Source organism: Tachysurus fulvidraco, chromosome 26 (genome assembly GCF_022655615.1).
Source record: "Tachysurus fulvidraco isolate hzauxx_2018 chromosome 26, HZAU_PFXX_2.0, whole genome shotgun sequence".
NCBI classification, from domain to species: domain Eukaryota; kingdom Metazoa; phylum Chordata; class Actinopteri; order Siluriformes; family Bagridae; genus Tachysurus; species Tachysurus fulvidraco.
Window position 1 is genome coordinate 10595475 of NC_062543.1, and position 26104 is coordinate 10621578.

Consider the following 26104-nt stretch of genomic DNA (forward strand, 5'->3'; position numbering starts at 1 on the left):
TATCTATCTATCTATCTATCTATCTATCTATCTATCTATCTATCTATCTATCTATCTATCTATCTATCTATCTATCTATCTATCTGTCTTTGGAATATTTGAATATCTCTGGTAGGCTTCGGGGTGGAAGGCTGTGATCCGAAATGGTATTCACTAAATTCCAGGGGTTTCATTACCACGACGTAAAGTGGACATGTTTCTGGAGGTCTTGGAAAAACGCCCTCTTTAAAAAAGAGCATACCTACGATTGATAATGAAGGACAAAACAGTCATACAGGTAGATTTTATATTTTATATCTATTATGCTTTATTATCTTACAGTTAAGCAAATAAAACAAATAAACAACCAAAAACTGGTTAGGGTTAGATTATCAAATGGGCCACGCCTAACTGATGACGCAATTTCTTTTACGCTGTTCTGAAATCCCTGGAAATACAGTAAGTGCATCCCGATCTCAAATACCATCTGGCTCTTACTCCTCAACTCCTGAGATCTGTCCTCTGTCAACTGTAAGCATCAGCCGAGCATGATGAATGTAAATGTATACAGTACCAATCAGCGGGAAGCAATTGAAGCAGAATATGAGGAATTATACTAAATAAAAATCACAGTGTGATTTGTATAATTATATTAATACAGTAAGTGAGATGCACTCATGTATTTTGGTTGAATTCCAAATGCTAGTATAAATGGTTATAGCATGATTTTATTTTATTTTATTTTATTTTATTTTATTTATTTATTTATTTATTTATTTATTTATTTATTTATTTATTTATTTATTTATTTATTTAATGAAAAGAATGTAAGGCCCAAAGTGTCAATCATTATTAATAAAGTTGCTGTAATATTCCTGTATGGTATTTCCACTGGAAATGGTTCAAATAAAAAAATAACTCATCTTTCATATTAGAAAGACGATCTTTAAAATTCTGCAGGATCTTCTCATGTATTTCACATTCTGTCACCTCGACATCTAGATGTTACACAAGGCATGATCCTGTTTCTCACCATAGCAGATTGTAATCAACAAATTGATTTTCTTTTTTTTTTCTTCTTTTTTTTGATTAAGCACTAAGGTACACAATTCTTCATCATTCTTTTGTCTTTTGATGAAATTCTTAAATATAGAATTAAAATGATCACTCCATTGACCTTAGCTTCTGCTGCCTGGAGCCCCAGATTCCTGTTCTTGCCTGACAGGAGTGGAATCTTCTTTTGGAACCACAAGACGCATTTCAAGATCCTTTTCTGCTTTTTCCCTGCTTGTAAAAGATGGTTATTTTTAAATCTATATGCAACCATATGTTGTTGAGACACACAGACAGAAAAACATATTGTTTTCCTGACCTTGTGTCCTGACCTTGTGTTCAATTTTTTGGGGTCATGCGATAAGGCGGCTGAAATCAAACATCAAGGCGAGCTGTCTTGTGTGTAGTCTACATTAATACAGATTAATATATAAAATACTGTTAAAATGCAGGTAGGGTGTGAGACATGATGGTGAGATCATGTGTGCTTTTTGCAGAAGACATCAGCTATCACAGCTGGCTATCTTTTCAGCAGCACCTCTGCAGTTCTGTTATTCTGTCAAATAACATTTCGGAGAGTATTTCAGAAAAGGTCATTGTTCAACTCTCTCTCTCTCTCTCTCTCTCTCTCTCTCTCTCTCTCTCTCTCTCTCTCTCTCTCTCTCTCTCTCTCTCTCTCTCCCTCCATACATTATCTATCTGTCAGTTCAACCATCAATCCAGGGGATACAGCACAGTGTATGATTTTTGTGATTTGAAAGAAAAATTCTTTCTTTCTTACTTTAATGTACTCTTAAACAATATAAGGGGAAATTATAAATGGTTTGGTGACGCAGAAGCTTAAGAGCCTTCTATTCACCCATTTTTATGCATTAACAAAAAATGTGCCTCTCTCTTTTTTATGTTATTATTAGATGAATGATAGCGTATTACTCATGATTTTCACATCATATTTGTTGCATAGTCAAATTATAGTGGGTGAAATCACAAGCGCTTTCATATATACCTCATATACTGACATTGATTTTTTAAAAATAAATCATTTAGATAAAAGCAAATTACAGTATATGGCAATATACGGATGCATCTCAATAGCTATTTAGCTGCGACTACAAATAAACAGATGTGAACTCTCACAACATGATGAATTCTGACACTGTAGGCATCATACACTGCATCCCACTGCATTAATAATTTGACACACACCACACAACATGCCCTAACGCTTTTTATCTTCTCTCGTTTATTCTCTCCCACACTTTCTCCCTGAGAGACTTTATGAAGTTATGAGAGTTTTTATTTAATCAATTATTAAGCATCCTAAAGTACTTTTGCAAACTGAAGTATGATATCTGTGGAAAGTGACCAAACTCACTGTGTTGACCTTGTTCGAAATGCAAGCTTTTAACACAAAGGCCAAGCAGGACTCTGCCATTAAATGGGATTTTTCTAGTGTTTTTTTTATTTTTTAGTCCCAGTACAGTATATGTGTCTGTGATCCCTGCTGCTTGGGCAGTGATACATTCATTGACATCATTAAAGGCGCTGTTACATCTCACTCACTTCACAGTCTCATGATTCAGTCACTTTCTGGTATCTATTAAGAAACTATACAATCTTTACAATACTAGCTACTTCTACAATGATATCTGCATTATTTTTACATGATTTTTAATTATTCAAAAGGCTCAGCAGACGAGTCCTTGGAGTATACCAAAGGATGATTTTATGATAATATGGACCACAGATGCTGAATTTTCTCGTGCATTGTGATCTGGTGCAAAAATTCCTGATTAAGAAAATGCCGACTTTGTAGTTACCAAAATGTAAAAAGGTGAAGTAAACAATTAAAAACGTAAATATTTAAATACAAGATATAAAAGTACTCAATTCTTTAAAAAAAAAAAAAAACTAATTTTTTTTATAATCCATGCAATGTTTAATTTCATTTACAACAATATAATAAAAAGGAAAATAACTTTTTTCTTTCTTATTCTTTTTCTTATTACATCGTCACTCATAACCATATCGTCATGAGTCATTTTCTGAATTATTCTCTCACCAGAATTATATTTCTGAGTTCCCTGTTCACTTTAAACATTTGACTAAAACATTAAAATCATTTACTCCCACCTCTCGGTCACTCATTAATTAGTTACTATTAATTAATTACTGCAACTGAGCATCATACTAGCCTTATACTGCCCTGACTGCCCTGCATAGAGAATATCATATTCTCATATTTCTCACAATTATTGAATCTCTTTCCTGAGGAACTGTACCATTAAATTTGAATAATCCCGGTGTAGATGCTAGTGACCTAAATAACTAACAGCCAACATAAGTGAAACAAGTGTAGCTGCCTAACATTTATAATTCCATCCAGCAACATGTAATCTGTTCTGAGTTCTCTACCCTTCACAGCACCAAGACTATTCCTGAGGGTCACTATTGTCCTTACTGTTGCTTTGAGCTGTTTGAGCCTAAGTATTCCTCTTCTACTTGACCTTTTCTATTATATAGTTATATATGCCCAACTCTCTGCTATTGGCATTTCTGGTACTGTCTCATATGTTGTATCCAAAATTCACAAATACTGACTAGACCGCTCATGCCAGGGATCACATCCATTCAACATGCCTGTAGTTATTGTTAGTTGCTGGTATTATTAATCATAATCCTTTTTGTCCACCCTAAATTACCACATATACTAAAAACAGAAGTTTTATTTAATATTCTCAAAGTTCTTCTTTGTGGCCTATGTATTGATACTGATGACATCATGGTTAAACCCCCTCAATCTGAGCATCCTGGTATCATTTTGGTACTCAATTTTAGCTCATTTATCATAATGGCTTTCCTTTGTAGTCACAATATTGCCAGACCTTACTCTGTTGTCAGAGAACGGGGTGTCTTCACAGATAAAACTAGACATAAATGCATGGATAGCTAACAGACACGATTTATTACAAAAAGACAAACAGATCAAACTAAAACTGCAAAAAATACAAAACTAATTACACTAACTGAAGACACCAAAGAGAGACCAAGAACACAAAGACAACACAACAACACAAGGATTTCGTGTTTCCAAAGACAAAGGTAAATACACAAAGATCATGGCCAATATGGCTCCATTGACTCCTAGAAATTTGGAGATGTTGCATTTAACAATAAGGTTAACACTTTTTTGTTTTTCCTGTACAGATTGTGGATCTGCAATTTTAAATAGTATAAAACACATGTTGTGTACACATTACATCATTGCGCTGGGATAAATACCTGAAGTCAATTGTATCTACATGCAATTGCATAAGCATTTAGTCAGTGGTTGGTTGGTTGGTTTGTTTTTGGCTTAATTACGCATTAACAAGTTCAGGAATGGTGCAAAATTGAAGCCAGGATTATAAGTAAATGTAAAATATTAAGATTGTGACACTATAAATGTGGGATAACATAAATGTAGCTCAGTGATTAAGGTGTTTGACTACTGATTGGAAGGTCATTGGTTCAAATCCCGGGTCCACCAAGTTACCAATGCAGGGCCTCTGAGCAAGGCCCTTATCCCTCAATTGCTCAGGTGTATAAACTGAAATAAAAATGTAAGTCACTCTGGATAAGAGTGTCTGCTAAAAGCTGTAAACGTATAAAACTTTAAAAGCTTCTTTCGTCTGAAAGCACAGACAAGGGAAGCTAATACACTTCTTCAGAGAAAGATGTTTGCGTTCTTTGCTCTAAAATCAGGCAACAGGTTATTAAAGTATATACTACTGTGATATTTGGAATCTGGATATTATCACAAACTCAGAGTGCTTGAAATCCTTTAGAGAGAAAGAGCCTATCTTTCATAGACAGAGAGACAGAGATAAGAACAGATCTTTTAGATTTAATGGTCTACAATACTACAGAGATAGGAGGAATAAAAAAGATAAGGAGAAAGAAAGACGCCAACATGTAATAGAGCTCACTAGATTCATTCCTAAAACATGCAGATGGCACAAAGGGCAAAATATTATCCTTCTTCTTTCACTTACCCTCACACTCTGTCTCAGTCTTTATTCTGTCTTCTTCCTTACAGTGCCATTTTTTAATTGTCATGTCTTCTGGTTGTAAATTGCTCTTGCTTTTAGATGAATTATATCTCTGGCTTATGGCTCCAGATCAGCATCCATTATTTGTGTGGTGTAATGGAATTCACAGGCTCTCATTCTGTCTGTCTGTCTGTCTGTCTGTCTGTCTGTCTGTCTGTCTGTCTGTCTGTCTGTCTGTCTGTCTGTCTCTATCTCTTTCTCTCTCTCTCACACACACACACACACACACACACACACACACACACACACACACACACACACACACACACACAGCAACACAAAGTGTCACACTGTGTGTATAGTGTGTAGACGTAATGTAATGCATTGATTCACAGTCATCATCCAACTTTAAGCTCGTGACATATGATCAGATCAACTGCATAAAAAAGGGTAATATTAATATTTATATCTATCTTGTAAGAGTATAGCTAGATAGATACATTTTGTGTTAGTTACTTAAAAATATGTGCTGTTACAAACTTTATCCTTTAATATAATAAAAAGAAACTGAATTGGATTGAATTTAAGTTAGAGTTGAGTTAAACTTCACATTACTTTTCAAAAGATAATATGAAATTATATATGACATACAGTGGCAAAGGAATTATTGGAAGAAATAATATTTTCAATCCAGAAAGTTTTCAAAAACTACTTCAAATATCTGGTCATCATTCATGACTGCAGATAAGGTTTATATCTCTACAGCTCTCTCATAGCTCGCTCACTCTGTGTCTATTGCACTCTATATGTCTAACCCATTTAATAACTTCCATTAGTGTAGAAATCCCATTTGCCATTTTCTATCAGGGATGTGCTCTCTCTCTCTCTCACTCTCTCTCTCTCTCTCTCTCTCTCTCTCTCTCTCTCTCTCTCTCTCTCTCTCTCTCTCTCTCTCTCTCTCTCTCTCTCTCTACCAATAATCTTTGTAAACATGACCTCGGTGACATCATCTGTGTCTATCCAATCACCTGAGTCCATCCAGTGTCTGTGTTTACCTTTTGTTTGAGACTTCCTCATTGCTTATAATTGTTAACATCGATGCATTGATTTTTTTAACATTCATGAATTTTTACAGTACATTTACAGTTAGTAAGATTTCATATCCGTTAGACTGAATACTCAATCAGAGAAACAGATATGATACAGTCTGAGAAGTGCAGCATCGGATTTGCAGAGAAGCCTAGCGTAGATTTATGGCTACTTGTTCATCTACTGTATATAGGCAGTGGTGGATTAAAGCTTAAGGTTCTGGTTTAGTGCCCAGGAGGTCACTGGTCAACCCCAACACTACCAAGTTGCCACTGTTGAGCCCTTGATCAAGGCCTTTAACCCTCTCTGCTCCAGGGGCTTTGTCTTGGCTGAACTTGGCTCGGACCCCAACATCCTAACAAGCTTTGATATGAAAAGAAGAGAATTTCATTGTGCTATAATGTAGGTTTGACAAATAAAGGCTTCTATTTTATCATCTATTTCACATGTTGCTTTAATAGCATCAGTTAAAGCCAGTCTAAATTTTTCTTTTAATCAACATAGATGTCGAAATACTCTTCTTGAACAAAGGACAGGTCATATTGATCACGTTTCTTGTACCACTTCCATATCCGTTGATATTTCTCAGCACCTGAATTTTCTATGAGAAAATATTGCTTGGGTGTCAAAACTAAATTTCTCCCTGATAGACTACAGACATAATGGACATTTAATGAACATGTAGTGCTGACGTCATGAGGCACCAGTACAGTGTGAGTTCACTTTATTTAACTGAAGATACAATAATGTAAGTTTTTAGAAGTCATAAACCGCTAATTTATATCTTATATTACTAGATATATTATATTATATTATATTATATTATATTATATTATATTATATTATATTATATTATATTACTTGATTAGAAGAGTCTCATTCCAAGAATCAAGAAAAAGAATTGCAGCTTTGTAATAAATATTAAAAACTAAATGATCTCTGGTCTTTAGGTGCAAATATTTGGACCTTCCTATTCCATGTAATTTCTGAATTTTGCCATGAACACCTGTACTTAACAACTGTTTTGTTCAGAGTGGGCTTCATTTTTGTTTTACTATCTGACCGTATGATAAATGTAATTCTATGTGTACTTTCATATACAATATGAATAATACTGATAGATTTATGAAACAGTTGTTTTTAAACATATTCTTTAGAAAAGTTAAAACCTCACGTCTCTGATACATTAATATTCAATACATAGCTTATGGGTGTATTTTAATTAATTATATTCAAGAAGCATAACAATGTGACAATATTTGACATTTACCTCTCGGACCTCTTTTCCCACTGGTAGCTCAATGATGGATGCAATTGAGGAAATCCTTTATTATTTATTATGCTATTCAGATGCTGGTAGGAGAAAATATATTTGTATTTGAACATGAAGTTGTAGATGAACATGAGGGATGGAAATAGAATAGAACCTTTAAACCATGTACATTTGTGCATAGGCTTGCTTAGATATCGTACTGTTTTATGCTCTACCATCAACTGGCTTAGTAGAATGCAATTCCGCATGTACTGTAGTTTTAAAAAAAGGTGTGAAAAGTTCAGCAGCTTCTCTGAGCTTCTTACATTTGCCTCAGTACTGTTAAAAAAAACTGTAATGAACTTTAAGACCACCCGAACTAGAAGTTTAATAACTTGCATTCTTTACTTGCTTAAAACACACTCACACACATGCTGCTTTTGCCCTCATTCACCTCTCTTGAGAGCCACACATTCAAAGAAATCCCTCTTCAAGCTTCTGCTCCATCCTTCCATCTCTCTTTCTCCTCCTTCGGTTACACCTTCTTTGTTCCTTGCCGACTCACGTAGGGAGCACTATAAATATTTAATCTCAGAAAAATATCATAAAGAGTATGAGGTAAAACAGCTATCGTTTCTCTACTGGGTATGTTCCTTCTGTTCCTATTTCTCTTCTTCTCTTCTGGATGGCTTTTAATGCCATATTCGAGACCCCTCTGAGCAGCATAAAGGCATTTTATACTTTTCTTCCACCCCCCCTAGAGCAGACTTTTTCAAGCAAACCAAATAAAGCATTAATATTTGAACCTTTTAGCATAGCGGCATAAGGAACAAAGTCTCCTAGTGAGTAAATACATGAATTTTTTAATATAACAGACGCTGATGTCAGCCTCATTAGACATTACAGAGGGCATGATAAACACAAAGTGATGGTTGTACTGCATTAATCAATGTCATAACTTTGTCTTTTGTCTCTTTAGCACAGAGAAGGTAGGGATTGATATCATTAGCTCTTCTCTGTTGAAAATTTCAGTCATTGAAAGCTTTTTTTTTTAATTATTTTTTGGTCTTTTCTCCATGATTTAAAGGAAAGGTGTACAAGACAGTAGTGAGAGCAGCTATGCTGTATGGGTTAGAGACTGTAGCAGTGAGGAAAAGACATGAGGCAGAGATGGAGGTAGCAGAGATGAGGATGTTGAGGTTCTCTTTAGGAGTGATGAGGATGGACAGGATTATGAAAGAGCACATCAGGGACAGCTCAGGTTGGCTGTTTTGGGGACAAGGTCAGAGAGGCTAGATTGAGATCGTATGGACATGTACAGAGGAGGGAGATGATTATATTGGTAGAAGGATGGTGGAGATGGAGCTGCCAGGTAAGACGTCAAGAGGAAGGCCAAAGACAAGATACAGTACATGGATGTGTTGAAAGAGGACATGAAGGTAAGTGGTGTGAGAGTAGAGCATGATAGAGTTAGGTGGAAACTGATGATTCGCTGTGACGACTCCTAAGAGGAAAACACGAAAATAGAAGATCTACTACGATATAAAATTCTTATCCTTCCTACCTACTTCCTAATATATATATATATATATATATATATATATATATATATATATATATATATATATATATATATATATTGCATTTAAAGTTTTTGCAAAGCACTTGAGAGTAGCTTTTATTAAAGAATCCCGAATCCCTCAGCCACGAGTAAAGGCATAGTTGACCTCACAGCTACTGATATTTGTGTGTTTGTGTTTTATGAACTCATGTTGGCGATTGTTGGTTGATGAGTTAGAGTGCTGCTCATGCATCATCATGATCAGTCTAATAAATATTGTAGACATAATGCACAATGCTGGATTCTAAAAACACAATGCTTACCACATATTTAGTGTAACCTACAGATACAGTAATAATAATAATAATAATAATAATAATAATAATAATAATAATACACTTGTTGTCAATACATATTTCAAATTGCATGTGAATGACATCATATTAAAGAGCAGATATTTTACATGTAAGTACATTTAACTCTGATCGGTTTCGTAACAAAAGAGGTTTCTCCTGGGTGGGTTGTTAGCCCTCTGCAGAATAGTCAGTTGGTGGGGCTGCCACCTCACAGCTTACCGACATGCTGGGGTCTTTGTTTGTCTGGAACCTACCCTGGAGACCAGCCCGCCTAGGTTGACCCTACCAGGAGCGAGCTCCCTACCAGGAGCAAGCTCCCGAAACATGTGGTTCATCTGGTCGGCTCAACGCACAGGAATGGGACACCCCACCACCCACCCATCGCAGGAGCCAAATTGAATTGAACATTTAACTTATCACTTAGCATAGCCTTATTTTTTAGCTGACTGATCCCAGAAGTAATCAGGGTTTGTAGAACTGGTTCTGTAGAGCTGTCGGACAAAGAGTTGTTTACAGAGGGTTTGTTGTGTAACATGACAGTGGTGCAAAACTGCATCATTTTTCTCACATAGTATTCTAGTAGTACATCCTGGAGCTGAAATTTAGGTGTTTACCACTATATTGCTATGAAACTCCTAAATTAGCTATGGTGGCAAGTTTGTACCATAGTATTATATAGTAAACAGTAAAGTTTTTATTATCAATTCCTGGCAACGTCATGGTTCAGTTTGTTTTTCATTTGCCGCTACTTAAAAGTAGATACCACTGCTCTTAACCAGATGTGAGATATCCACATGGAATAGCTACAAATGAAGACAATCACATACATGGTTTAATCTGAACAGGTAGCTGGTTATAAAATGGTCTTGATGATACATACAGATATGTGCTCTAACTAACTCTGGGGCTTCCCAGGAACTGGTCTACTTATTCTAAGACCACACAACACAGTAACTGCTCACATATGACTCAGTTTAGCTAATTATGTGGCCAAAACTTAGATGTAATATTTCATGACTCCTGTGGTTATCACGGACAAAAATTATTATTCATTTACTTTTCTTTTCTTTTCTTTTCTTTTCTTTTCTTTTCTTTTCTTTTCTTTTCTTTTCTTTTCTTTTCTTTTCTTTTCTTTTCTTTTCTTTTCTTTTCTTTACTTATCTTTTCTTTTCATTTTAGGTGAAAGCCATTTGGAAATATGCTTAAATATGAGCTGGATATATTCATATCCTCCATACTACATATCATACCATATATTTGTATTTTATCATATCCAAGTTTTCGGTTTACTACTGAGCTTTGTGACAGCATTACAATTTTCACTAATGTCTATAGGATCTCAGAACTGTAATGCATGATTCATGAAGAGTACATTTAGTATGTATTGCCTAGTGCAATTTGCCTGATTTAAACTTTAATGGGAGACAAATTTTTAGCTGAATCTGCAGTTAAGGGTCTTAGAATAAAAAAAGAATTCCATTACACACAGTTTGAGTGAAATGTGATTTTATTTAATTTTTATTTTTCACAGGTTTCATGATTTTTTATGGTTCTTTTGAAGTGTACAAATGACAAAAACAACTAATCAGACTGAAACATCTAAGACATCTGAGACAACAACACAGGCCTGCCAATTTCTTCTCTATTCCTAAACACAGACTTCATTCTCTCTCCCGACTGCAGGAAAACTTCAGTATACATAAAGATATAATATACATAAAGATTGCTTTGAATGAGGAATGTTCAGTATTTGAATGTTCAGTATTTGCTCTTTGCTAAATATATGAAGAGACATTTATATATAAAATAGACAACACACAATGATCCTATATCAAGCAGGTGCTTTTGTTGAATATATTAGATTGACTTTTGAGATACTAACATTTTCTACATTATAATAGGCCAATTGTGCAGTAAAATTCACATTTCAGATTAAACTAAACATCGCATTTTAAGGTTTTTTAGTAGGGCCTAGATCATCACCTACAAGCATGAGGAAAAGAAATTGCTGATGATTATATTATGTTTATATTTGTACATCATACATGAACTAAAAAACTAAAAATCTGCCACAGTGCCAGGTGTTCTGTCTTAGCAAACTCCAATTCTCAGCATTGTCAGAAAGTTGATGCCTGTCAGGGTAAAAATCCATGTTGAAATTATTGAACATGTAACAAAATACAGAAACGGAAGACAAGGACTCTGAGATGCAACATACATCGCAGTGGGAATAAATAGACAGGGTAATTAGACACGTTTATGGGACAGATGTGTAGAGGCAGGAAGAATGAAGGGTAAGGTGGGGGCAAACACACGTAAACACAGAACATAAACTAAAGACACATGGCACAAAAGCACACGCTGTCGGAACGCCCCCTAATGTTCAGGCAGGGAATGTCAAAGCATGACCCTGACAAGCATGCCAGTATGGCTGCACTAGACTCCACTCCCACCCCAAGGGTTAGGGTTCGTAACATCTCGCCTGACCTCATGTTCTATTGGTCGACACTGGGAAGTTTGTATTTATGAGTTGAATGCACATGAACATCACCACATAGTTATAATTACAAATGGGAAACTTGGAATATTTTTGAGCTATGAGTTTACGAGTTGGGGGAGTTTCTGTACAAAAGGATGGTGGAATCTAGATGCAACGTCTGTAGATTACATTAGTAAATTTGTTGAACTTGAAGGGTTATGCTGATCCCCTGATATGGCCTGATATATCTGTTTGCCTTATCTTCATTAAACCTGCTTAAACTGCATTTGCATCCTCTCGGCATCTCATTGTCTGGCAAACAGTTCATGTTCATGTGCTTTCTCAAATGTCCACAATGAAAGTCAGAAGAGACAGTGTTCATTATTTAGTGATGTAAACATGTTGACAAAAGAACTGATATAAAAAGAAGACTGGCATCAACGTTGCACAATTTGTTTTGTCTACAGCATTGCATTCACCCAAACAAACACAGGCTTCACAAAGGCGAATGTTTTCAATTGGCATAAGCAAGTTCATAGACACATAATACAAACAAGCACCAACAGTGCACAGGTGTGAAAAAAGCAGACATGTTACAAAAGCTTAGAAAAAAATCCAACACAGCTGATTTGATTTGATTTGATGTGATTTGAGGTTATTGGTGGTTTAAGGATTTGATTTGGAGTTGTTAAATTGATAGGATGTTTAATCATTGTTGCTGCAACTGAAAAGAAAAGTAATGCTTTTATCACAAGTTTTCTTTTGACTGAAAGAAATCCTCCAAAAGTGCAGTTAGAGTGGAATAAGTGCCTTGGTACTAAAGAAGATCACATTTTATTCTTATTTATTATTGACCAAACAAGTGATAGGTCAGTTGTGAGGTCTACATTTATTTATTCCAGTATAGACCATACTGTATGTTGGCTAGGGTTGGTGCACCAAATTAGGCTGTAATGGTTTCTGACAATCGTATTTGCAAAGACCCAATGAGGCTATAAGCTTTCATTCCAGTCAAACAAAATTTTCACCAGATTCCACTTGCTGTTTGTTCTTGGTCCTCAAACAATTATTTACAAAATGCTTAGTTATAATTACTGTATCTGTGGTAAAAACAAACTCTTTATTTATTTAAGTTCATTCAAAAAAGAGCACAGTGGATTGTAATCAGGGATCATGGTTTTTATATAATGATTGAAAAGGTTGTCAGAAGCTTAATGACATAGTGACGTTGAAGTCATGCAACCATGGTGTACAGTAGATTGGTTATAGCCTAAGTTAGCTTTTTGGTTCTGCTGATGGTAATTAGGCTTCATAATCACAAAAGGTTGCCATTATATGTCAATATCATAAATCAGTAACTTTCTGTTCCAAATAATAATACTATTGGCTTTTTTTGAGGCATCCAGAGTGATGCGAACTTCCAGGTTGGCCTACAAACATACATCATCTCTGCAGCACTCTATTCTGTGTAAGATATTTGTAGGCTGATGCAAATACAGCTAAAAATACATCGACATACATAATAACAGATGGAAAGACAAAATCAGACAAAATCTGTTGACTGTCTGAATATCATGAGGACAAAAAAGTGTGGTTTAAATGTTTCCTAAATATTAAAGGATATACAGTTGCAAATTTCTAAATACTGCGTACGATAAAGAGAGAGTTACTAATTATTTAACCTGTGTTGAAACATATATAGAGCACATGGATCCTATTTAATGTGGCATTACATTGTACTTATTACAGTAGCATATTTACAGTACCATGTAGAAGTGTCTGTGTGCACTGTTAAGTCATAACAAGCATAGGTATAAATATGTCTGTTTATCTTGCAGTTGCTTTGCTAACGTTCCTATATTGCCACATAAAGAGTATCATATGATGTCAATTAAAGCAAAATTACTTTTAAACTATCAGTGTGTTGTTTTACTACACCTGAAATCATTACTACTGTGAACCCTTGAGAATTTTTAACTCATTTTTCGAAGCACTAGTTTTAATTAAATTAGCATAAGCTTTAAATAATCAAGGAGTAAATGAACCTACACAAACACACCTACTTTCCAACTTCAAATATGTGAGCAATCAGAGTTTTGAATCGTATGCACATGCTGCCTTTAAAAAAGAAATTATAATTGTACTTAGTTAAGAAAGTGAATGTTTAAAATTCAAGTCACACAAGCATGCCTAGCACAAACACACTTCTGGAATGTTACAGATTGACCCTTAGTGTGGTCCATCCTTGGAAAAAAGAAAAAAAAAAAAGTCAACAGCACAAACACACTCACTCTGGGAATTTATATTAGAACATGACTGGTGGACCTTTAATTAAATCACAATGCAAGTATAAACCTTTTTTAACTCTGAATATGATAACACTCAGGTCAGTTGTTAAAGCCCCAGTGTATCATGCACTTGTGCCCCTTTCAGGAACCCTTTTTTTAAATACGTTTAGAAATGTATTCATAAAAACAGATCCACAAATGCTCATACTTTCCATAGATACTGTACAAACCTAAATTTATTATAGATGTACACTCTTAAAAAAAGGAATTTGATCTATATGTTGATAACCCTGAAAATGTTTAGAAATGACATGTATATGAACTAATTTTTTTTTAAATCGTGTGTTTAATTTGTGAAATAATTCAAACTAAAATGATAGAAACACTTCAGTAAGAGGGAGGAGTTTTGATGTCATCAATACTACAGTATATACAACTGCGTTGTGTGTTGCTGTATGCTATATTGATATACAGTATATATATATATATATATATATATATATATATATATATATATATATATATATATATATATATATATATATATATATAATTTATACAAAATTATACTGATAATCAATGTAACCTAGATTCAAAGAAGCCCTTGGGTCAAACCTTTTCGATGGCCTTTTTTAAGCATTTTAAGCACAATATACTGTATTACTGTATATATATATATATATATATATATATATATATATATATATATATATATATATATATATATATATATATTGTGTAGATTTAATACAGTAATATATATATATATATATATATATATATATATATATATATATATATATATATATATATATATATATTACTGTATTAAATCTACACAATATTGCAAAGTGTATGAACAATTTGCAGTAGCTATTTTCATACCTAACTGCTGCATAGTGTGAAATCTGTCACTGACAGTCTCAAGTTTAGAAGGATGTGAAAGTTTATTGCTAATTTGCCTCATCATTTCATTGTTAAGTATAACTCTAGAGAAGAATTATAAATCTTTGGGTGGCAATGAGACTACAATTGATTCATTTTATTCATAGTTTATTTTTTTTGTCTTGGATTAATAAAATAAAAGGGACAATGTTAAATCATAACTGACCTGTAGTCAGAGTGTCCATGGTGACCTATAATCCACCACCGAAAGCACTTAGCACCCAGCATTGGACCATGGGATCAATAGAAGTAGGTGGCCAGGTCTGATGAATTAGACACACACTTTGGTAGTGAACAGTATGTATTGAGTAAGTCCTGTATATAGTGAACTTCTGATGCTTAATGCCTAATGCTTGTTACTCATAAAAGGAAATCACAAAGAATGAGTTATTTTTACAAGAATTTTTTGTTGGTGGTACCTTTTTGACCCTGTCCAGGGTGTAGGCTGCCTTGTGCCCCGAGTCTATGGATGGATGGATGGATGGATGGATGGATGGATGGATGAATGGATGGATGGATGGATATGACTATTTGAGTAAATCGTTCTTTTCATGCCAGAAATGTGTTATCTGATGTTGACTACAATGGGAACAAATCATTCCGTCACGTTTTTTTATGCATTAGTAAAAACAAAATAATTTGTTTCAAAGAAGTTAAAACAAAAGATTAATTCATTAATAATATTGTTAATAATTTCAAAGATGTTATGAGGTGTTATTTGTTGTCATATTGCACATTGACAGCATTGCATTATTAATTATTTCTATAATCACAAAAATGTTAACCATTCTATAAAACCCACTTAAGAGAATGCATCCATACATTTCCCTAAATCGTGTCTATGAGCTTTTCTGGCATATTCTCTTTCTGTTTAGTTAACAATAAAATAAAGCATAGCTCCTAATATCAATCTTTGTCAAACATATATGCTGCCTGTCTCTGTTTTCTAAAATAAACATCTGTTTATCTTGCCATTTGTTTACAGCCTCGTTAGAAGATTTTGTTTCAAATGAGTTTCTTAATACATTGAATCTGTTTCTATCTGTGATTTGCAATAAAATTTACTGTATACTCATATAATATTCATGGCTGAATGGTTATTTTCCTGAGAAGCTAACTACATGACACATTCCTTAATTTACACGCAGTAGGCAACGGATGTGTTCTTGTGACATGACGAGAGACTGGCTATGTGTTTCTTCTGGGTGTGTGTTGTGACATCTTGTTAGTTTAAAGGGAAGGTCAACAGCAACGTGTCAAAACAGCAGTGTGACATGTTTGTCCTTGGATAGGCCTTGAATCCTGTGTGGATGCAAGATGATGGGCCTGGAACAAAAAAACACAATGTCCTGTGGGAGGACTGATAATTTCCTGTCTGATGTTTACAAAATAGAGTAAATATGTCAAGTTCTGAATAGAATAGAAACGAACAGAAAAGAATATCTTCTATATCTTCTATTGCTTATCATTAGTAGAATACATGTGAACACTTTAGCTGTATTTAGTTACTTTATACTACCAATAGAGGGTCATACAGTATTCGGACTATATATATGTATGTACACTGAGTATTGAATACCAAAATTTAGTTTTTAGCTCTCGAATATATCTCCCAAATTTCAGAACTTAAGCATGTAGGATTTCAGTAAAATAGAGTATCGCTGTTACACACAATTCTGAACCCTTTTCTTGTGCAACATCACCTCAAATGTCGATCAATTTTAAGTCTAGTGTCTCTTACTGAGATTTTGATGTAATACAATATTATAATTCACAATATGGGGGCAGTGGTGATTTAAGCAGTTAAGGGTCTGGGTTATTGGTTGGACGATCTTGATATCTGCCAATCTGCTAATGTTGGACCCCTGAGCAAGGCCCTTAACTGTCATTGCTCCAGGTGTGCTGTATCATGGCTAACCCTGTGGTCTGACCCAAACCTTCAAAGTTGGGATATGCGAAGAAACAATTTCTCTGTGCTTTAATACATATGTAAAATTATAGACTTCTATTCTATATGTCATTATTAACTAATTGTGCCTCCAATTACCAAAAATAGGTTCATCACACGTGTCATAAAATATATTTTTTCCCAAGTACACATTGTAACAATGTTGTGATCATTACGAATAGAGCAACCTTTTTTTCAGCAATATAACAACACAACCATGTTCCTGTTAGATATCAATGCTTTCCATCCTCTCACTGACGTACCGTTATATTTAAAATTTTTAATCTCTTGCTTTTATGTTGCATCACATTAAATTTGAAAGCAAAGATAAAAAGAAAAAGAGATTTCCTTCTTCAAACCATTTTCTTTTGGGTTTAATAGTAAAGTGCTTGTGTTTGAAGGCAGGGATCAAGATGCCAGTGAAATAGCAACATTGGATTTGCATAATCTGAAGGGGGAGCACAGTAAATCGACTTAAAAAAGGTGTAAAACCCATTAATTTTCCACCGCACAAATATTAACAAACCTTTTTGACTTTTGGGGCCGCAAAGAACAAACACTGTTGGAAAGCAATCATTTACACAATGGGGAAATTATATTAGACTTTTTGTGAGTGTGTGTGTGGTTCAGTTCAGGTTAATTATCAAATAGTTTTGATTACAACGCATTGAATCCTAGAGAAATAATTACATAAATAAATAATAATTAATTAAAATTTTATATGTAGCAGCTCTTAAAGAAGATTAAGGTTGGGTCAGAGATACATATATTTTTAATGACTTATTTCACTTTAATTTATGAAAATAATGTAAGTAAAAATTGCTCTGGGATATGCTGCAGCTTTACTATGGAACTGATTAGACAGAGATATTTGACTGAGAGGTAGTTTGGAGCATCAGAAAAAGAAAACGTAGACCTCAGCAGATGCAAAACTTTGCTGGAAGTCAAAATTAATAAGCCACCCAAACTGAAACTTATCTACATTTAAAAAGAGAAACCCTTAATAAGCAGGTTTACACCCACTATATATTTTATCTTCATTTTGGATGTGAGGGTTTTGGTTATGTTTTTACTGAACTTGTATTTATTGTATTAATAATTGCCTGTAATGGCTGACTATGTAAGTGTAATGTAATAACTGTAATAACTTTCCCTACTTTCTTTAACTCTTTATCCTATAGGTTTAAGGCAGATCCATGCTTTGTCTATCCAGGCAAACTATGAGTTGAGGATAGATCTGGAAGATTTTGAGAACAGTACAGCATTCGCCCAGTATGACATGTTTGGAGTTGGATTGTTCTCTGTAGACCCTGAGGATGATGGCTACCCGCTGACCATCGGTGACTATACTGGCACTGCAGGTATGTTGAAATGGTTCTGTACATATAATGATTCAAAATTTCCATTCAGAATAGTGAATAGTGGGAATTTTTCTAGTTAGTGGACACATGAGGATAAAAATGATTCACATAAAAACACATCAGATATGTACTGTAAAATACATCAAGCCATTATATAATACGATTAAGTATAATTAGATCCACCTTAAAAACACGTCTGGAAAATGGGATCATTTCCTAGATAGTACACGCATGAGAATATTTTCCTCAAACATACTTTGAGGAGGTTGCTGACAGGAGCAATGAGAAATATTTTACATTAGTGTAATAAAGTGCTTTTTCAGTTTGCAGACATAAAACTAGGGTGCGACATTTGAAATCAGCTGATGCAGTGGGATTTATTAGCCAGGCAGCGGTGACTTCTGGGAAGCTGAACTTTCATGATAATGCCAAGAAATCATGTGCTTATAAATTCTTTTTTCCGATATGTTACAAAGAATAGTCAACTCAGCTGTCATGAATCTCTCCCTATGCCTGGAACTGTGAGCCGAGCTGCTCAGCGCGTGCATCTGTTTAAACCCACATGTACTATAGTTGGCAGAGCAAACATTCCGTTTGGTTTGAATTATGTCTGTAAGCATTTTTGTTCCTGTAAGCCTGGTCTGTGTCTTAGTTAACCTAGATTTTTCACCACAGTGTGTTTCTTTGTCTCACCCTTTGTAACCTTGTCCTTTGACCAAAGCCCATTTGTAATCTGTTCTCCTTCTAGCATTCTAGAAATGACTTAGGGATCATGTCCTTAGATAATCAAGAAGAAAGTGAACCAAACAATGACCTCTGAAAAACAAATACATATCGTAGGAGCGCTGACATGGTCTGGCATAACAGTATCTATACAGGCCATAGAGTCAATCATAAACTATACACCTTTCAAATTCAGGTGAACTAAATAAATGCTCTTAACACACCACATCCATCCATTCAGTCTCAATTTGCAAGATAGTATAACACAGTGACAAAGATCTACGTGATAAAAAAAAAAAATCACAAGTGTGAGCCAGTCAGTATCTTATCCTAAGAAGACTTCTCACATCTCACACCAAGACTTATCTCCTCACACCTTTTTTAAAAGCAAGCAGATCCGAGAAAACCACCTAAACACATGTATGATACATGCAAAATGTGTCAAGGCACTTTTTCGTTTTTGGATGTCACTGTTTAAAAGTGTCGCCTCAGGTTTTAGTAGCAGCGTATGTTCTTTTGGCTTATATTTCAGCCCTACAACCTGCATGCATTCTTAGAGCTGCTTTGTAAGAAAGAAAGAAAAAAAAGAAAGAAGGAAAGAAATGAGCAGATGTTGCCTTTGTTTTTTACTTCTATTCAAACCCATATTATTACTACCTTTGTTCAGTATATGTTACTCTCCTGTAAATGCCTTTAAAAAAAATTTAAATCTGTTAAAAAACTAAAGGAATTATTTACCTGGATCTTTTATACAATTTCAAATTGCTGTAGGTTTAAATTATTATTATTATTATTATTATTATTATTATTATTATTATTATTATTATTATTATTATTATTATTATTATTATGCACATTTTTACAGCTGTCTTTTAGCTAAAAAAATTTGAGCCAATTGACATTAATAATAAAGAATAAAAATAAGATCAAATGAAAAAAACATTTTAAAAATAAATAATTGTGGAAAAGTCTGGCTGCGGTAGTGGGTGATATAGTGCAGAAGTCCAGAAAATGTCCAGACTTTAGGTTTTCTTTAGAATTTTGTTCCCGAATGACCTGTGGGAATAAGCTCCTCCTCATTTTCACTGTGTTTTCTATCAACAATAAAAACTGAAGAAAACAGAAAAAGTCTATTGTTGGGATGGCTGAGTTCTTTCACTATCTTCCTGGCTTTGGTCCAGCAGCACTTGCTCCAGGTCAGGGAGCTCAGTGCAGATGCTGCGATCAGCTCATTTAAAGAACCAATTTGTGGTTCCATATATAATACAAGATTTCGGTTTAATCTATCAAAAAACAATAAAGACAAGTGGACAGTTCATGAGCTTCATGCAAAACCATAACATATTAGTAATACCTGGGTTTAATACCGGGTTTTTGTCTGACTGAATCAGGAGGTGAGAGAGAATATGCATCACATGCCTAGGGAAATGCTCAAATAATCTATTTTAAGTTACACAAATTAGCTTTTGCGGAAACCATCTCTGCATTCGACAGGGCAAAGTATCTGGAAAAAGGATTTGTAATTCTTGAGAGAATTCTCTGGTTTTCTGTCAAGGGTCCATCAAAAGGTCTGCAGAGGATATAAAAAAATGCTTTTTGAAGTAAAGAATAAAATGAATATACATGTAATTTACAGCACTCTTCACTGGAGAAATGCTTCAAATCTACCAGATTGCAAAGGGGAGTTGGCCATACCAACACTACTGCTACAACTAAAACTGCTTATACTACTACTTCTACAACTACAACTTCTTCTTCTTCTTCTTTGTTGATTTGGATTTGTGCTTGTTCATGTTCAGCTGTCTAAAAAAGGACAGCTATAATAGACTTGTATTTGTAGCCATCAGTAATTTCATCAGATTTCCATCAGAGCCCTAGTTTTAGAGAAGCAATTACATGGCATGATGCTGCCACCACCATGCTCTTTGTTCTTTGGGTGATAAGCTGTCATGTCATTTATTTATTTATGCATTATTTATTTATTTATTTATTTATTTATTTATTTATGCTTTTAGAATTATCCCCACAATGTTCTAACTTGGCCCCATCAGTCCATGCCACACAGTTTGGCAAAATGTATGCAGCTATTGACCAGTACTTGCCAGATATTCATGCAGCATGTTGCCATTGGTCTATTGGCAGCCTCATTGATCATTTTTCAGCACATCTGTGCCCTGTTTTTGGTAATGATATTAGACTTCATAGCATTTCATGGTATAATGTATGTTTTGTTTTTTTTAGCCATGAATAACTACTGGCTATACAATCAAAGTTTCATTGTATAGTAAATATAAAAAAAAGAATTTAGCAAATGAGGTAAAGTCTACTAAAAAAGAGACATGTTAATAATTCCTTTAAACCACATAAACAACATTGATCCATTTAAGTAATGGATCCCTGCTTATGCTTATAGGTTGTAGCAATGACTGGTCGCCATTTTATTATGCAACATTTAGTTGGGCATAAATGTCAGACTTTTCTGCTGAGGGATTTGATTTGAACCATTGTGCATGCATATCCAACACACCACATTCATCCCATGTGGGAAACAAGCTTGAGAGAATAATTGGTTTTGAGTAAATTCTGTTAAAAATGGCACTGGCAGAAGAGGTCATGATCGCACCGCACAGCAGCCATGGCTATAATAAATGCTAGGTCCCTATTTGCTATAAATTCTTCAGTTCTTATCACCCAGAAAGCCAACATTACTGCAGCAGCCCCTGGGATACTTTGATCAGAAAGGCTTCAACAAAAGCCAGTAGGGGAAATTTTAGTGCCTGCTACTGTTGTCTTGAAGCGATAGGGTCAGACGTTCAGCAGCAAACAAAAAGTGGCACAAAGAGGAACTTTTAAGAACATTTTAGAAATCGTGGGATAAGCAAACAGACCCTAGGCATCTTGTTGAGATAGTAGGACTTCCAGGAGTAATGTCATATCACATCCTCAAAGACAGAGAGGATGCAAGTAAAGTGAAAAATCTGAATCGGCAGTAGAATCAGTAGTCAGTGAACAGGCACAAGTCAGGCGATCAACAACACAACAGAATATGAGTCACAGAACAAGGTTAGGCTAAAAAGATGCTTGGTAATGTCAAGGGTAAACTGAGTACATACTTCATGCCAATCAGACACACACAATCTTTTAAATACATACCGATAAACAGTTTAAATAAATACACATACACAAAATAGGTGAGACTACAGCAACAACCGTGGGCGGAGACACATGTGGCGATGAAAACAAATCACAGAACAATGTGTAAGTAAGCAGTGAACCATAGCACCGTGGGCTGCCTCACGTGCCGAGTGGCTCGGCTTTCAGCACCTGGTGCGAGGGGGAGATCTGTGACAAGTAAGAACAATAAATAAATGGAAAATATGACCGAAATACAACCGTAATAGATGGCAAAGGCTACAAGGCAATAAATACTTGGAGAGTACTTGGCACTTAGAGACTATCACATCATCTTTGAACTGCCACTGTGTCGGTCAGATTTGTGCTTGGCTCTTCGTCAGTGAACATTTGAATACTTCAGCAGGAAGGAACTACTGTAGTGTTGTCTCTAATGAACTCAGAAGTGATGCTGACCTGTTAGGTCCTCATAGTTGCACAAAGTTGTATTTACATTTACATTATTTCCTGTCTAGTGTCACCCAAATGAGGATGAAGTTCCCTACTGAGTCTGGTTCCTCTCAAGGTTTCTTCCTCATATCATCTCACAGAGTTTTTCCTTACCACCATTGCCTCAAGCTTGCTCATCAGGGATAAATATTAATTTAATTTTAAACTTTTTATTCTGTTTCTGTGCTTCTCTGAAATGTCACTTGCTAAAAGCGCTATACAAATAAATTGAATTGATTTGAATTGAATACTTTGCTGCTTACTATTTTTATGCCAGGCCATGTCATCACAAGTTTTTGTATTTTGTTTCTCAATTTATTAACCATGTTAATAGGGCTTTCTCATGCAACACAGTGGTCCAAATTTTCCACAGCCATGCCTTTTTTGTTGTTTGGCCAACAGAGATTACTATAATTCAGACACCATAAATATGAGTACACGCTACAGAACGTTTCACCTGTATAACTGTTCATTGGACAGATTATTATTATTATTATTATTATTATTATTATTATTATTATTATTATTATTATTAATATTATTATTAATAATAATAATAATAATAATAATAATAATAATAATAATAATTAAGATTACATTAGCTTTCATTTCGATTTTTGATTCATTAAAATGCCCACAACATTTTTGACCTCTTGTATTGGTTTCCACCTTTTCACAATGCTATTTTAATCACACACCAGATCATAATGAAAGCCATGCATATTATTATTAAGTGAGTCACAATGCTTTTCCTTTCCTTCCTTTCCTGTTTGAGATCATTGATTTTCCAAACATCTTATTAAGAACATTTTTGCGTACACATATTTTGTACGCTCTTGTTTGAGAGAGAAAGTCTGATGTGTACAGTAGGTATGAAAAGAAGGTTGCGTATAAAAATGTCTAAGAAGGTCAATGGGAGCTTTTATTAAATCCTCAACAAAGTGATCCATCCGTTTGTAAACCCTTGGAAGGACAAAGTCTTAGGATTTTGCTTCTCTTGTCTCTCTATCTGCATTTAGATATTATTGACTTATGCAACATTAATCACTTTCAAATGGCTTTTGGATACTTGGTTGAACTGGTAAGACTGGGGATGTACTGTATGTGTGTGTTTGTTCTGTGTGTGTGTATTTGAGCATAAGACAGATGGACATCCTCTAAGTTTTTTTTCTCTCTGTATGTTATTCCACTCAGGTGACTCTTTGCTGAAACACAACGGTATGAAGTTTACAACCAAGGACCGTGACAACGATCACTCTGAAAACAACTGTGCTTCGTTTTACCACGGTGCGTGGTGGTATAACAGCTGCCACATGTCCAACTTGAACGGACAATACTTGCACGGCCAACACACCTCTTACGCCGACGGAATTGAGTGGTCGTCCTGGACAGGCTGGCAGTATTCACTCAAATTCTCTGAGATGAAGATACGACCAACACGTGAGGAAAGGGAGAGCAAGTGATCTTATCAAAAACATTTCTGGAAATCGAAGGGAAAATATTGGCAAACACATATATATATAAAATAAAAAAAAACCATATATTTCATAAAAAATGTAGAAGACACTGAAATTAACTATCATCGCTGACTGTGATTGTGACGAGGAGATATCTTTTCGGTCACATTTGTTTTTTGTCTGGTTTTGTTGAATCATTTGAAGAGAAATCTCAGATCAAGTGTATTATTAACGCCACCGGATTGACTGGTCAAAGCACGTAGATAAATCAGGAAGTGGGCAGTGAACCTTAAGAAAAAATATACTGTAATATTTATAACTGTTTTCCTTTTGAGTTCATTTTATTTTCATTTTTGTTATGCCATCAGTTCCAATGAGAAGGTGTTTTGGGTTTTCCTCATAAGAAAGCATCGGTTATTAATCTGAACAAAGTAGAATGGAAAAGGGAGTTTCACAAAAATTGTGGTATTTGTTAAAAAAAGATCATTAGTGGATTCATGTATAGAAAAGATCAGGGGATGGTTGAGAGTTTAAAACAGATCGAGGTATTGGATTTTTGGCAGGACGTTTATGTACATGTTTGTTATCGCTATTACTGATCATGAGCCATTTTTCCACCTTCTTCCCCCACAGATGGTGGTGTGTGTGTTTGTGTGTGTGTGTGTGTGTGTGTGTGTGTGTGTGTGTGTGTGTGTGTGTGTGTGTGTGTGTGTGTGTGTGTGTGTGAGTGTGTGTGTGTGTGTGTGTGAGAGAGAGAGAGAGAGAGAGAGAGAGAGAGAGAGAGAGAGAGAGAGAGAGAGAGAGAGAACGGGGAGTTATAGAAGTAAAAGCAAGCAAAAGTAATTAAATCAAATAACCGGGAATACCAGCAGGCTAATTCTGGTTGCATCATTTCTGTCACAAGGAATCTTAGTGCATCAACCTGATACTGTTTTTATACATACATACATTGCATACATTGACTTGGAAGCTTGTCAAATTTTCTGTCACGTGAGAGTACGATAGGAATGAAGAACAAGAATGCACAGATTATTATTAATGCCATAAGTGGAACATGCTAGCTTTGTATGGCTTGCTAGCAAAGTAGGGGGTGAATAGAATTATATATATATATATATATATATATATATATATATATATATATATATATATATATATATATATATAAGCATTTTTTAATAGATTATTTGTATGCATTCTTTTACACATGCTGTGCAAAAGTCTTACTCAAAATATGAGAAAAGTACTAATACTAATGAGGGCTTTTCACACTGTGCTTAACCCCAGGTTATCGTTGCGCTAAACATTGAAAAACGTTTCACACTGTAATTTAGAAGCTGGGTTATAGCATCGCTTTGTACCCAAGGTTATGAAACCCCACATTTTGGTGCAAAACGTGTACAGTATAAAATGCAGTGTTAATAGATGATTAGCAACAGATGTGTGCCTCATGTCACGTTTTGTACAGTCAGTATAGAAACCCAACGTGTTGCATAAACACTAGATGCAGCACTTGAGGCAGAAAAAAAAAACGGGTTAAAGGGTGACAGAAATTCTAATTCACATTTATTTGTAACAATGGACATTGTCTCAAAGCAGCTTTACATGACATAATAAACACAATATAAAAAATGTAATATTGTACAAAGTTTAATTTAATAGAAAGATTCAAGATTTATATTAGACTTATATTTAAATGTGTTTGTATTTATCCCCAATGAGCAAGTCTGAAACATCGAAATCTCTTGTATTCTATTCTCTTGTATTGAAATCTGTTGTATAACATCTGACCATTAATTGTTTCAGAGCTGACTGAAAAATTAGCTGGATATCATTGATCACCTGATCAACTACATGACAAATCTAAACACCATACATGATTAGAAAGATACCACTATATGATACCAAGACCTGCTCAGGCACAAAATGACAGACATGAACTTTTTATTGTTACTCACATG

At 34.8% G+C, this 26104-nt stretch overlaps 1 protein-coding gene across 1 annotated transcript in view; it reads left to right on the plus strand.

The window, feature by feature from the left end:
* The window catches only part of fibcd1b (fibrinogen C domain containing 1b), a 100465-nt gene extending 75234 nt beyond the window's left edge, over positions 1-25231 (plus strand). Inside the window, exons 7-8 of the mRNA XM_047809013.1 lie at positions 18163-18342; positions 23881-25231. Of these exons, the coding sequence (XP_047664969.1) occupies positions 18163-18342; positions 23881-24149 (449 nt within the window). The 3' untranslated portion in view covers positions 24150-25231. The remainder of the gene's footprint in view (positions 1-18162; positions 18343-23880) is intronic.
* Positions 25232-26104: the final 873 nt, after the last annotated feature.